The sequence below is a fragment of the Miscanthus floridulus genome, chromosome 3 (genome assembly GCF_019320115.1).
Source record: "Miscanthus floridulus cultivar M001 chromosome 3, ASM1932011v1, whole genome shotgun sequence".
Classification (NCBI taxonomy): domain Eukaryota; kingdom Viridiplantae; phylum Streptophyta; class Magnoliopsida; order Poales; family Poaceae; genus Miscanthus; species Miscanthus floridulus.
Window position 1 is genome coordinate 136,897,538 of NC_089582.1, and position 13,276 is coordinate 136,910,813.

Here is a 13,276-nt window from a genome sequence, read left to right on the forward strand (position 1 = left end):
TTTGCGGGATGGCAAAAGAGCGAAACCCATGTTTCATAATGGCAAAATTCCAATTATCTCTCTCTCAACCCCTTGTCAGTTGTCACGATAAGTAGGCCCGTGCGGGGTCGCTTCGCCGCCTGGGCCGAACCTGCTAGGCCTGTCTGCCGCATCCGTTCTTCACCCCGCGTGCCCTCTCTCTCTCTCCCCACCGCGGCGCCGCCGCTACGCTAGGTGCCGAGGCCTTCGTCGGGCTCTTCGTCGGCGATGAGCTCTCACTAGGTATTCTCACCCCTTCTCTTCCCTGCCTATTGTGCGAAACCGTGCACCCTCTAACTTAAAAGCTACTACGTATTTGGCTATTTGATTGATCGATGCTTACCAACTTGCAACTTTTCGTAAAAATTATCAGGTGTACATGTGTACGGTGCGTTCTCTAGGACGAGTCGACGCCCCGCATGGAAGACCAACCTGGTGGTGCTGGCGCCCATCACGAAGCTCTTCATCGGCCAAAAGCTCTGCCAGCGAACCCTCAAGCTAGTGCGCTGAGGTTTATTACAATTCCTTTCTCGCACTATTTTTGGTTTAAACCGGTTTCTTCCCTTCTGGTTGTGATTCGATTCTGGGCGATTTTGCAGCCCGTGATGCGGGGAGTCAAGGAGGTCGTCGAGAGCATCCATCGTGGGAACAAAGGGTTAGTACTTTTCAGTTATTTCCTCGCTTGTTCGGTGCTTGGTAACTTGTACTACTTGCCTATTTGTATTTGGCAATGTAAAATCCCATTGACTGATAGACCAGTTGGGTTCGCGGTTATCATCAAATGTCCTACTAGTAAGTTCTGTGTATCTTCTTCTAGGAAATGCACCATGAAACATCAAATTGCCCCACATTATTCATTCTATTCTTTTGCTTTAGCAGTAGGATGTAATATAATAGATTGCAATCATGATACTGAATAGGATTAATATTTTGTTGTGATATTGTGTATTGAATTATACCGAACAGGCCTACCCTGTTAAAATCTTGGTCCCACTACTACTAGCCAGGCCATGGCTGCAGCAGAGGCGTGGGCACGGCAGGAGAAAGTGAGAAAGTTCGAGGAGTTCGTGGACTAGCGGTTGAAACCCGACCTTGCCAACGCCATCGCACAGCGTGACAAGGTGTTCGAGCAGCAGAAGATCTTGTAAGTCCCACTGAACTTTTTCTGTCCATTGATTTCAATTTTCCATGGTTCTGGTGGTAGGACATTTGCAGGTCCTATTTGTAGTATATTAGCTTTGTCTATTGCAACTTGTTCTGATGATGGCGCTTTTCTGGATGCTGATCAGCTTGGATTTGAAGAGGAACATTGAAAATTTGGAGAGGAATGGTATTACCAGCATGTGGTCCATGGTCAATCTTGGCTCCGAGGTGTACATGCAAGCAGAAGTGTAAGCCTTGCCCCTTCACCAATTCTCAACCAACCAAGAGAATGCTTACAGTGTTTACATTACCCAATCAAATAGATTGAGTTTTTCAGTTGAAATATCTGGTATACCCTAAACATGCAAAAGGTCTGAAATATGACTTACTTTTATTTCTGACTGAAAATTAGAAATAGTGTTTACGGTGATTGCCCTGGTCTAAAAATAGGTGTTTGGCTGTTTACACATATGGAAAAGAGACTGTATAACGAGCAGATTAGTTTTGCAATTGTGGTCATTGATTTGTAGGTTATAATACAGGAAGCAAACTTGGAACTTTCTCATCTTGATATGCTCTCAAGCTAGTTTTTACTTTTAACTTCAGTCTTACCTTATTTTCTTTAACAAGCTATTATTTAGGTTCGTAAAGTTGGAATAGTTGAGGAAACTTAATAAGGAACTAACAAAGTCGCTTCTCTTGAAACATGGGTGATAAAGTCTTTCTATATATGCCTATAATCAGATTTCATGAACTGCTGAGATCTAAATGTTCCTTGTTGTGTGATGATTTCTGTAGACCGGACACAAGGCATATTTTTGTGGATATTGGTCTAGGTTTTCATGTGGAATTTACTTGGCAAGAAGCTTTACAGTTCATGTCTGTAAGAGAGGCAAGGTTGACTAGGTAAGTCAATTCTGATCGAATTTTTGAGTATGATATATTTTTTCGATGCAGCATTCTGTTCTGTTAAAGTGACTTTTCAAAAATAATATTGATTATTGAGGTCTGGGAAAGATTCTGGTATTTTGTGCTTGCTTGGTCAATACGGTGCTTGACACCCAAAAAAAGATAATAACTTGTGAGTTTTTCTAGTAGGAAATGCCGATTTTAGCTCCAAAGGAAAAAAAAAAGCAGATGCAAATAAAAGAAAAAAAATGTGGATGCAGATATTGCTATATTAGCTCTAAATCCTGGTAAAAAATTATGATCTGGGACTTGGGAGCATCTAATAAATGTACATATTTAGTTTTGTTGGAGCTTGTCTTCATCAGACATCATCCGTAGAATGTGCAGCATATCATAGGGCTGGTTATGGCATGTTACTTGTGCCTTTGACAAATATGCCCATGCGTTGCTATAAGCGAATCCATATGGATACATTGTCACCTTATGAGGGTAAATGTGATTTTTTGTAAAAGTGTGTCCGTTATATATCTTTCTATGCCATTTTTGTAAAAGTGTGTCCAGTAAGTAGTTTGGGTGAAGAACAGAGGCTTGCATAGACTTGGAAGCACACTCACCCAACGGATGAACCACGCTAGCTGTTAGGGGGTGTGGGGGACATATGCAGGTCCTCCTCCCATTTCCCATTAATCTTGGAAGCATGTTCACGGGCAGAAGCTATTGAACTGAAGAAAGCTGCCGCCTGATCTAGTCCATGGTGATCTGCTGGGATCGCATGAGGGGAGGGAATATGGCAGTCTGCGTCGAGGATGGGAGGAGTCACGGACGGGATGAGCCAAGATTTATGGAAGATTTGTGATTTGATCTGATTTCTGTTCTGGCTTTGAAGTTGAAGCTGCTTTTTTTGTTAGATAGATGTGATCCGTGAGAACACAATTGGAGTAGGTGGGAACACATGGAGATCAGGATGGAAAAAATTGCAATTGAGAGACGGACAGTTTTTCTTCTTCATGTTTCTTAGTTTCTTCGTTTTATTATTTAGGCGGACAGGATTTCCTAGTTTTCTTCCATTCATTTTTTTCTTCCAACTGGTTTTTTCCACATGTGGGAGGAGATGAATGATGGACAAAGAAAAAGGAGGGAGAAAATTACTCCTTTTAATGTTAGGTAGAGATTGGTATGGCAACATTATTGGTAAAAGCTACTCCGCTTTTCTAAATAACAAAAGCATTCAGTTGCTTGTTTGTATGGTCATTATTGGTATTTGGAGATCAATAGTGTCACATGCTCTGGGGGAATGGTCAGTGCTGCATTTATCAGGATAAAAGTATAGTCATATCAAAACCACTAATACACTATGCTACAGTGAAATGCCCCATAGTTGAATAGGTATAGTAGCCTATGCTCTTTTAGCCTGGTCTGGGATTGTTCTATTGATCTCTAGACCCTCTAGTTTAGACAACTCATCCGTCATAGTATAGTCTAAGCATTGACTGGAGAGGTTTTGTTGGACATCAGTTTGCTCAAAGGATATAATCACAGATTTGATGGTCTTGTTAGTGCTAATGTATCTTGTTACGCGATGGAAGAGACATCTTTCTATTGAATTTCAATAGCAAATTAGCCACTGAATCTAAGCAGATCTTCTGAAGTGATCGTTCATATTTGTGTACCCTGGAGTCTGATTCCAGAAGTCATCACATTATACTCTTGAAACACATCAGGCTTCTTAGAGAGAAGCTTCACTGTTTAAGCTTGACCGCTAGCATTATTGTTTTATCTCTTTGCCTGATCCTGTGATCCTGTGTTTGTTTCATTTATGGTTCGAACACTTTCCTTCTGCATTTTTGGGTTCCCATGACTAAAATTTATCGATAGGTTGATGTTTCATTTTAGAAAGTTTCATGGTTAAATACTCTAATCATGTTATATACATGTTTAGATGTCCCTGAAGCAACATTTGTCCAGATTTTAACCTTGGAAATCTTGCACTTTGCAGGCAAATAGATGAATACACACATCTCATCGCAAGCATAAAAGCACAAATCAAATTGGTATGTACAATGTATTATAATTGTCTAGGTGTTCCATTATGTCGTAGATCATACCCCCTCGGTTCCAAATTATAAGACATTTTGGTCTTTTTAGATACACTGCTTTTACTATGTATTTAACATAGTGTATATCTAAGTGCATAACAAAAGATATAAATCTAGAAAGGTCAAAACATCTTATAATTTGGAATGGAGTAAATGATAGGTGTTCTTGCATATGCCGTTATCTGCTTAAATCCGGATGTTACTGTGCCCTACTGCTTAGCCATTGGTAATTCCACACGCAGGTATGTGAAGGTATCCGCGAAGTGCTGCAGCTGCCAGCGGAGAAAGAGTTATCGCCTAGGAATACGTGGTAGAATTTGGTTCTCGCTGGAGCAGGGGGTTGGTGTGCTGCCGTCGAATGTAGTGCAGTTCTGCAAACATGGTTCCATTTTTACATCTCTGATGAACTCCTGCCGTTGAAACTATTGAGGTGTCGAGAGTATTTTAGACCAGACAACGAGGTTCTCCTTCGTACTACAACAATCTCTTTGACGACACCACGTACAACTCATACTGATTTCTAAGTTTTCATTGCGTTGGCACATGGCCTCGAGGGTTTCCTGCTGAAGTGCAGTGCACACCGGCGAAAGTGAAGCATCTCGCTCGCCGATTTGCAGTTTATTTGAGCCTCTTATCCAAGCCAAGTTGAGCTCACATCACCGGGTAGGACGGCCTGCTGGTGATTCCGCACAAGCCTTCCCTGACCCCGACGCGCCTCTCCATGCGCACGTACCCATTCTCGCCCCACGCGTCGCCCCACGAGTTCTTGACGATCCAGTACTTGTGGTCGCCGGCGTCGGCGCCGTACCCGACCACTGTGACGGCGTGGTTGATTCCGGCGTCGCAGGGGCCCGACAGCACCCCGCCCTTGTAGTGCTGGAAGGTGACGGCGTTGATGGACACGACGACCGGCTGCTGCGCCACGGCGCGCTCCAGCGCGGCCTCGCTGTTGGGCGGAACAGCCGCGCCGCCGCGGATCCTGCCGCGCCTGCACTGCCCCTGCTTGCTCTCGTAGGGGTACTCCCACGCGGTGGCGAGGCCGCCGTTGCGGGCGACCCACCACATGGTCGTCGCGGGATCGCCGCTGCCGCATCCGTAGTTGAGCGGGGAGGCGCAGTCCACGAGCTCCTGCTCTGACAGGGAGACGAGACGGCCCGTCCGCAGCTTGTACAGGCTCTCGATCGACGCCACCGCGGCGAACGCCCAGCAAGAGCCTGCAGTGCAAGGACATGTCACGAGGATGCTGGGTACAAATGCATATTTATCATGTTCATGGCACGTGGACAAGGCGTCATCTTTTGCTGACGTACGTACCACAGGTCATTTGGTGCTTGATGGGAGTCACAGCACCCCAGGCCCTCCAGTCGACGCTGTAGGGAACCTGGCCGAAGGCGTCGTCCGAGTAGCTGTTGTTGCGACGCGTGGCGGCGTCGAGCGGCCGCGTCACGGCCTCGTCGCGGGCCGCGAGCACCTGCCCGGGCGGCATGGTGTACGCGGCCAGGAACTCGTCGCTCGTGAGGTCGGTGAACTGGTTCTCACCGAGCTGGTACGAGAGCCCGCCGCGCCGGTTCGTGGCCTCGTTGTACTCCACGTTCCGGCGGTACACCTCGAACCGGCGCTGGTGCTCCGCGGCGGTCGCGTAGGTCCGGTTGTGCGTGGCGCGCCAAGCGTGGTTCCTATGTTTTTTTAGGCCTTTTAACACACCCTAAATCTCGGCCCATATTCTTTTTTGTCCTCTCTAATTTCAACATATTGACCCTGCATTTTCATCATTTCACCTTACAATTCAATTTCAAATGCATAGATTTCAACCACAATAAATTTATCAAATTTAAGCACGACACATACAAATTGTATCTCAAATTTAAACCACCACATCATGGGGAGCATGCTGGATTTTATTTAGATATTTCTTATTAGAGGCCTACAAGGAACACCACGTACGCTAGGTGTATTTATTTGTATAGAAACATAGTAGTAGCACCCACGGTATGCATATATATAGGAGTACAAGTGTACAACACGGCAAGTCATGATGTGTCGATCGTCAGACCTCGCTGTTCTCATATGTAGCACTAGTAGTAGCAGTAGGTTGATACTTAACGAGCGCAACGATCCTCGCAGCATCGTTGTTATTGTTGATGCCAAGCTTCTGCATGTCGGGGATCACAGCGTTCTGGTTTTTAGCCCAGTCGAAGGCAGCTTTCGAGATCCTGTCCCATTTCTGCACCTGCTTCCCCTGCATCTGGCTTAAGGTCACCCCTGGCTGGTTGTTGAACCCCGCTTCTACCGTGCGGGACACACTGATGAACCGGATCCCCTCGCACACCATGACCACCAGCTTCGCCAGTTTGCTCTTCGTGTCAGCTTGCGGGTCAACCACCGCTGCCAGATCAGCATCCTGCAGCATCAGCAGCTCCTCCTCCTCCTCCTCTAATGTCATCGTCGTCTTCTTCGCCAGGTCGTTGACGGCTCTGGTCATTTCGGCACGGCCCAAGGTGATGATCTCCAGACCCTTATTGCCGATGAGGTCCTGGTACCGGCCTCCAAAGCCGAGCCACCTCGGGTTGTCGTCGAGGAGGTGGGTGTCGCCGTTCTTGCCGAACTCCCACCACACAACGGCCGGGGCCTGAAGCCGACGAGGTAGAGGTTGTCCATGCGTATGGCGAGCGTGATGGAGCTGGTTTTGGTTTTGAGCTCGATGTGGAATCAGAGATCGGGGACCTTCTTCTCCGCACTACTACAGGATGTTACTGTAGGGGCGGCTCTAAAGCCTCGGTAAGGACGGCTGCGCCAGCCATCCTTCCCAAGGGTGTTTCTACAGAGAGGTGTCTCTATAAGGACGGTTTCCTGACCGCCCCTGCAGCGCCCTCTGTAGGGGCGGCTGGTGTTTTCAGCCGCCCCTACAATGCCCTCTGTAGGGGTGGCTGGTAATATCAGCCGCCCCTGTAGTGGACTTCTGTAAGGGCGGCTGTATCACCAGCCGCCCCTGCTGTGTGTATTTATAAGGACGGTTCAATTAAGAACCGCCCCTACAGTAGATTTTCCAGCAAAAAAAAAATTCAAATTCAAATTCGAATCTGACCGCCACAAATATACATATATACATCCACAAACACAAGACCATTATTTAAAACATCATCACAAGTCATAATTCACAAAAGTCAGGTTCTAGTGCTACTGCTAGTAGCCTACACCGTACAGAGTCTGATATATGAACCAAATCATTGCTTCTTCAAAACTGAAAATTCTAAAGTGACCATGACATACAAATGCATACTATGAGAGCAACTCCAGCAGGGCCCCTACTTAAGCCCCCATAGCTAAATATAGGGTCTCAGATTAAAAATCCAACTCCAGCAGGCCCCCAACTATGGACCCGAAATTTGTTGGCCCAACGAATTCCAGCCTCCAGACCGGCATCGCTGTTGGGTCTCGACACAGCCCCAAAACGGCAGTTTCTGTTCGTTTTCCCCCGCGCGCGTCGTTCCCCAGTCTCCCGCTCGCGCGCGACTCACTTTTCCCCATGGCGCGCCGCTAGGGTTCGTCGCTTGCCGCAATCCTCCGCAACTCCCCGGCGACGCAGACTCGCCCGGCCTCCACGGCTCCCCGGCGGCAGGGACTCACCCGGGCCCCGCGACTCCCCGGCGGCGCGGACTCACCCGGCCTTCGCGACTCCCTGGTGGCGCGGACTTGCCCGACCCCCGCGACTTCCCGGCGGCGCGGACTCGCCTGGCCCCGCGATTTCCCGCCGGCGTGGACTCCCTAGCGACTGCGATTCCTGTCCCAGTCCGCGCCCACTCGTCGTGGACGCGACGCGAGCTGATCTGAACACCTCCGCTATCTGCTCCACGGCACCGTCGTCAGTCATCTATTTGTGCGGTGCAGGTATGCCTCGCTGCCTCTGATTTAATCTGTCCTATGTTTGGCCTGCTCCACGGCACCATCGTCGTCAGAGTTATTGGCCTGTGGCTTGTCCTGTGTTTGGATTTAACGAATATTGTATCATGTGATTCGATTTCATCGATTGATTGGTTCTCTGAAGTGTGTGTGGCCGAGATATACATCTGGGAGGTACTTTTGCCTTGCTAGTAGTATGCATGTCAATCAAGGATACGTGTGTGTGTGGCTTCTTGAGCATTGATTCTTGTCTGATGACTATGTTTTGCTGAAATTGTAAATTAATATGTGACAATGATACTGCAGATGGTGTTCACCGATGATGAAGATGATTTTTTTTGAGCAATGGTGGGAGGAAGAAGAATCGGACGATGATGATTTGGTTGCGCTGATGCTATTGCTTGCTGAGACTAAGAAAAGGAGTCATAATAAGAAGCGTCGCCGTGGTTCAATGCCTGGTCGTCAAGTGGTGCCAAGAGACATTCATGCTGGTAACTCGCGCATTGTTGCAGATTATTTTGCAGATCCTCCAATTTACAATGACAGATTCTTTCGGAGAAGATTCAGAATGTCTAAACCATTGTTTTTGAGAATCGTTCAAGGAGTTGAGGCACATGATGACTATTTCAGGCAAAGGCCAAATGCAGTGGGGTTGCTTGGAGCAATTGCCCTTCAGAAAGTGGTTGGAGCTTTTAGGATGCTAGCTTATGATGTTCCTGCAGATTCCATGGATGAGGTTGTGAGACTTGCTGAGAGTACTATGATTGAGGTGTTCAAGCACTTTGTTCGAGCAGTGGTTGATGTTTTTGGTGAGCAATACTTGAGGCCACCCACTGTTGAGGATACTGCAAGGTTGCTAGAGATGAACAACAAAAGGGGTTGGCCAGGTATGCTTGGATGCATTGACTGTATGCATTGGAGGTGGAAGAATTGCCCAACTGCATGGAAAGGTGTGTACACAGGACATGTGGATGGTCCAACTATGATCCTTGAAGCGGTTGCATCGGAGGATTTGTGGATTTGGCATTCATTTTTTGGTTTACCAGGATCACTTAATGATATCAATGTACTTCGAAGGTCTCCCCTTTTTCAGCGACTAACTTCAGGAACTTCACCTCCAATTGAGTACACTGTGAATGGCAATAAGTACACCATGGGTTATTATTTGGCAGATGGGATCTATCCTTCTTGGGCTACATTTGTGAAGAGCTACAGAAATCCACAGGATAACAAGAAGTCTCACTTCACACAAGCTCAAGAAGCGGCTAGGAAGGATGTCGAGAGAGCATTTGGTGTTCTACAGTCACGCTTTGCCATGATCAGGGGTCCAGCAAGATTTTGGGGCAAGAAGATGCTATGGTACATTTTGACAGCATGTGTGATCTTGCATAATATGATAATTGAGAATGAGAGAGATGACGATGATGTTGGGGGATATGACTATGATCAGGATGGGGGTGAGGAGTTGAGGAAGGAGGAATACCAACGCCGCAATCCAAATGTGATGTCCGAGTTTCTCAGGATACACAAGGAGATTGAAGATAAAGAAGGACATGAGAAACTCCGAAACGATCTCGTGGAGCATTTGTGGGCGCGACATGGCGCAAGTTAATTATTTTAGGGGCTACTGCTGGAGTTCAGCCCAGAAAACAGGGACCCCAAAAGTAGGGGAAGCACCCAAATAAAAGTAGGGACCCTGTTTTTGGGGCTACTGCTGGAGATGCTCTGAGTAGTAAGATTGTCCACCTTAGCCAAGGGTTTCACCAGCACTACTCCACCCATGGACCAATGTACAAAAATTATCAGTACTGCAAACCTGAAAATTAAACAAATACATAGTGTGAGTCTGAGATAGAACATACATTCAGAAAATAGCCTGATATGACATTGCAAAAAGACAGACTAAGGCAAGCAAAAAGTAAAAGTTTATTCACTACTAATCTGATGATTATAAACTAAGGAGAGCTAATATGTACATGTTGCTTGTAAGAAGATAAGTTGCTGCGTTATTTCCACTACACATAAATGTGAATAAATATTCCTACACATGCCTATGTAAATAGAGCAAATACCAAATAGAGACGGACAGCTGTGCCTATGTAAATCAAAGTTTTCATGACCCATCATCATACATAAAAAGAGACCTGTGGGATACTGCCAAAGATGATTCCAAGCTATGACAAACAGAATAGGGGTTTGCTATTTCAAGCTATGATAGAATAGGTGTTATGCTATATATGATGATGAATTCTGCTCTCAAGCTAGTTTTTACTTTTAACTTCAGTCTTACCTTATTTTCTTTAACAAGCTATTATTTAGGTTCGTAAAGTTGGAATAGTTGAGGAAACTTAATAAGGAACTAACAATGTCGCTTCTCTTGAAACATGGGTGATAAAGTCTTTCTATATATGCCTATAATCAGATTTCATGAACTGCTGAGATCTAAATGTTTCCTTGTTGTGTGATGATTTCTGTAGACCGGACACAAGGCATATTTTTGTGGATATTGGTCTAGGTTTTCATGTGGAATTTACTTGGAAGAAGCTTTACAGTTCATGTCTGTAAGAGAGGCAAGGTTGACTAGGTAAGTCAATTCTGATCGAATTTTTGAGTATGATATATTTTTTCGATGCAGCATTCTGTTCTGTTAAAGTGACTTTTCAAAAATAATATTGATTATTGAGGTCTGGGAAAGATTCTGGTATTTTGTGCTTGCTGGTCAATACGGTGCTTGACACCCAAAAAAGATAATAACTTGTGAGTTTTTCTAGTAGGAAATGCCGATTTTAGCTCCAAAGGAAAAAAAAAAGCAAATGCAAATAAAAGAAAAAAAATGTGGATGCAGATATTGCTATATTAGCTCTAAATCCTGGTAAAAAATTATGATATGGGACTTGGGAGCATCTAATAAATGTACATATTTAGTTTTGTTGGAGCTTGTCTTCATCAGACATCATCCGTAGAATGTGCAGCATATCATAGGGCTGGTTATGGCATGTTACTTGTGCCTTTGACAAATATGCCCATGCGTTGCTATAAGCGAATCCATATGGATACATTGTCACCTTATGAGGGATAAATATGATTTTTTGTAAAAGTGTGTCCGTTATATATCTTTCTATGCCATTTTTGTAAAAGTGTGTCCAGTAAGTAGTTTGGGTGAAGAACAGAGGCTTGCATAGACTTGGAAGCACACTCACCCAACGGATGAACCACGCTAGCTGTTAGGGGTGTGGGGGACATATGCAGGTCTCCTCCCATTTCCCATTAATCTTGGAAGCATGTTCACGGGCAGAAGCTATTGAACTGAAGAAAGCTGCCGCCTGATCTCAGTCCATGGCTGATCTGCTGGGATCGCGTGAGGGGAGGGAATATGGCAGTCTGCGTCGAGGATGGGAGGAGTCACGGACGGGATGAGCCAAGATTTATGGAAGATTTGTGATCTGATCTGATTTCTGTTCTGGCTTTGAAGTTGAAGCTGCTTTTTTTGTTAGATAGACGTGATCCGTGAGAACACAATTGGAGTAGGTGGGAACACATGGAGATCAGGATGGAAAAAATTGCAATTGAGAGACGGACAGTTTTTCTTCTTCATGTTTCTTAGTTTCTTCGTTTTATTATTTAGGCGGACAGGATTTCCTAGTTTTCTTCCATTCATTTTTTTCTTCCAACTGGTTTTTTCCACATGTGGGAGGAGATGAATGATGGACAAAGAAAAAGGAGGGAGAAAATTACTCCTTTTAATGTTAGGTAGAGATTGGTATGGCAACATTATTGGTAAAAGCTACTCCGCTTTTCTAAATAACAAAAGCATTCAGTTGCTTGTTTGTATGGTCATTATTGGTATTTGGAGATCAATAGTGTCACATGCTCTGGGGGAATGGTCAGTGCTGCATTTATCAGGATAAAAGTATAGTCATATCAAAACCACTAATACACTATGCTACAGTGAAATGCCCCACAGTTGAATAGGTATGTAGCCTATGCTCTTTTAGCCTGGTCTGGGATTGTTCTATTGATCTCTAGACCCTCTAGTTTAGACAACTCATCCGTCATAGTATAGTCTAAGCATTGACTGGAGAGGTTTTGTTGGACATCAGTTTGCTCAAAGGATATAATCACAGATTTGATGGTCTTGTTAGTGCTAATGTATCTTGTTACGCGATGGAAGAGACATCTTTCTATTGAATTTCAATAGCAAATTAGCCACTGAATCTAAGCAGATCTTCTGAAGTGATCGTTCATATTTGTGTACCCTGGAGTCTGATTCCAGAAGTCATCACATTATACTCTTGAAACACATCAGGCTTCTTAGAGAGAAGCTTCACTGTTTAAGCTTGACCGCTAGCATTATTGTTTTATCTCTTTGCCTGATCCTGTGATCCTGTGTTTGTTTCATTTATGGTCGAACACTTTCCTTCTGCATTTTTGGGTTCCCATGACTAAAATTTATCGATAGGTTGATGTTTCATTTTAGAAAGTTTCATGGTTAAATACTCTAATCATGTTATATACATGTTTAGATGTCCCTGAAGCAACATTTGTCCAGATTTTAACCTTGGAAATCTTGCACTTTGCAGGCAAATAGATGAATACACACATCTCATCGCAAGCATAAAAGCACAAATCAAATTGGTATGTACAATGTATTATAATTGTCTAGGTGTTCCATTATGTCGTAGATCATACCCCCTCGGTTCCAAATTATAAGACATTTTGGATCTTTTTAGATACACTGCTTTTACTATGTATTTAACATAGTGTATATCTAAGTGCATAACAAAAGATATAAATCTAGAAAGGTCAAAACATCTTATAATTTGGAATGGAGTAAATGATAGGTGTTCTTGCATATGCCGTTATCTGCTTAAATCCGGATGTTACTGTGCCCTACTGCTTAGCCATTGGTAATTCCACACGCAGGTATGTGAAGGTATCCGCGAAGTGCTGCAGCTGCCAGCGGAGAAAGAGTTATCGCCTAGGAATACGTGGTAGAATTTGGTTCTCGCTGGAGCAGGGGGTTGGTGTGCTGCCGTCGAATGTAGTGCAGTTCTGCAAACATGGTTCCATTTTTACATCTCTGATGAACTCCTGCCGTTGAAACTATTGAGGTGTCGAGAGTATTTTAGACCAGACAACGAGGTTCTCCTTCGTACTACAACAATCTCTTTGACGACACCACGTACAACTCATACTGATTTCTAAGTTTT

At 44.7% G+C, this 13,276-nt stretch overlaps 2 protein-coding genes, 1 long non-coding RNA gene and 2 pseudogenes across 3 annotated transcripts; 3 read left to right on the forward strand and 2 right to left on the reverse strand.

The window, feature by feature from the left end:
• The first annotated feature begins 241 nt into the window (after positions 1-241).
• Positions 242-4,623, forward strand: LOC136547113 (uncharacterized). The gene is made up of 7 exons (XM_066539084.1): positions 242-529; positions 618-673; positions 985-1,162; positions 1,308-1,409; positions 1,960-2,067; positions 4,067-4,121; positions 4,409-4,623. The coding sequence occupies exons 4-7, from the start codon at positions 1,360-1,362 to the stop codon at positions 4,478-4,480; spliced, it is 285 nt and encodes a 94-aa protein (XP_066395181.1). The 5' UTR covers positions 242-529; positions 618-673; positions 985-1,162; positions 1,308-1,359; the 3' UTR covers positions 4,481-4,623.
• Positions 4,624-4,794: 171 nt separating this feature from the next.
• On the reverse strand, positions 4,795-6,056 carry LOC136544514 (fruit bromelain-like). The gene is made up of 3 exons (XM_066536652.1): positions 5,950-6,056; positions 5,481-5,842; positions 4,795-5,380 (listed from the first exon to the last, which is right to left on the reverse strand). The coding sequence occupies exons 1-3, from the start codon at positions 6,054-6,056 to the stop codon at positions 4,818-4,820; spliced, it is 1,032 nt and encodes a 343-aa protein (XP_066392749.1). The 3' UTR covers positions 4,795-4,817.
• A 154-nt stretch (positions 6,057-6,210) lies between these two features.
• On the reverse strand, positions 6,211-7,589 carry LOC136544516 (ribosome-inactivating protein-like; annotated as a pseudogene).
• On the forward strand, positions 7,144-9,878 carry LOC136542551 (protein ALP1-like; annotated as a pseudogene).
• A 708-nt stretch (positions 9,879-10,586) lies between these two features.
• Positions 10,587-13,204, forward strand: LOC136542559 (uncharacterized). Its single transcript, XR_010780726.1, has 3 exons — positions 10,587-10,650; positions 12,647-12,701; positions 12,990-13,204. It is a non-coding gene; the product is annotated as an uncharacterized lncRNA (long non-coding RNA).
• Positions 13,205-13,276: the final 72 nt, after the last annotated feature.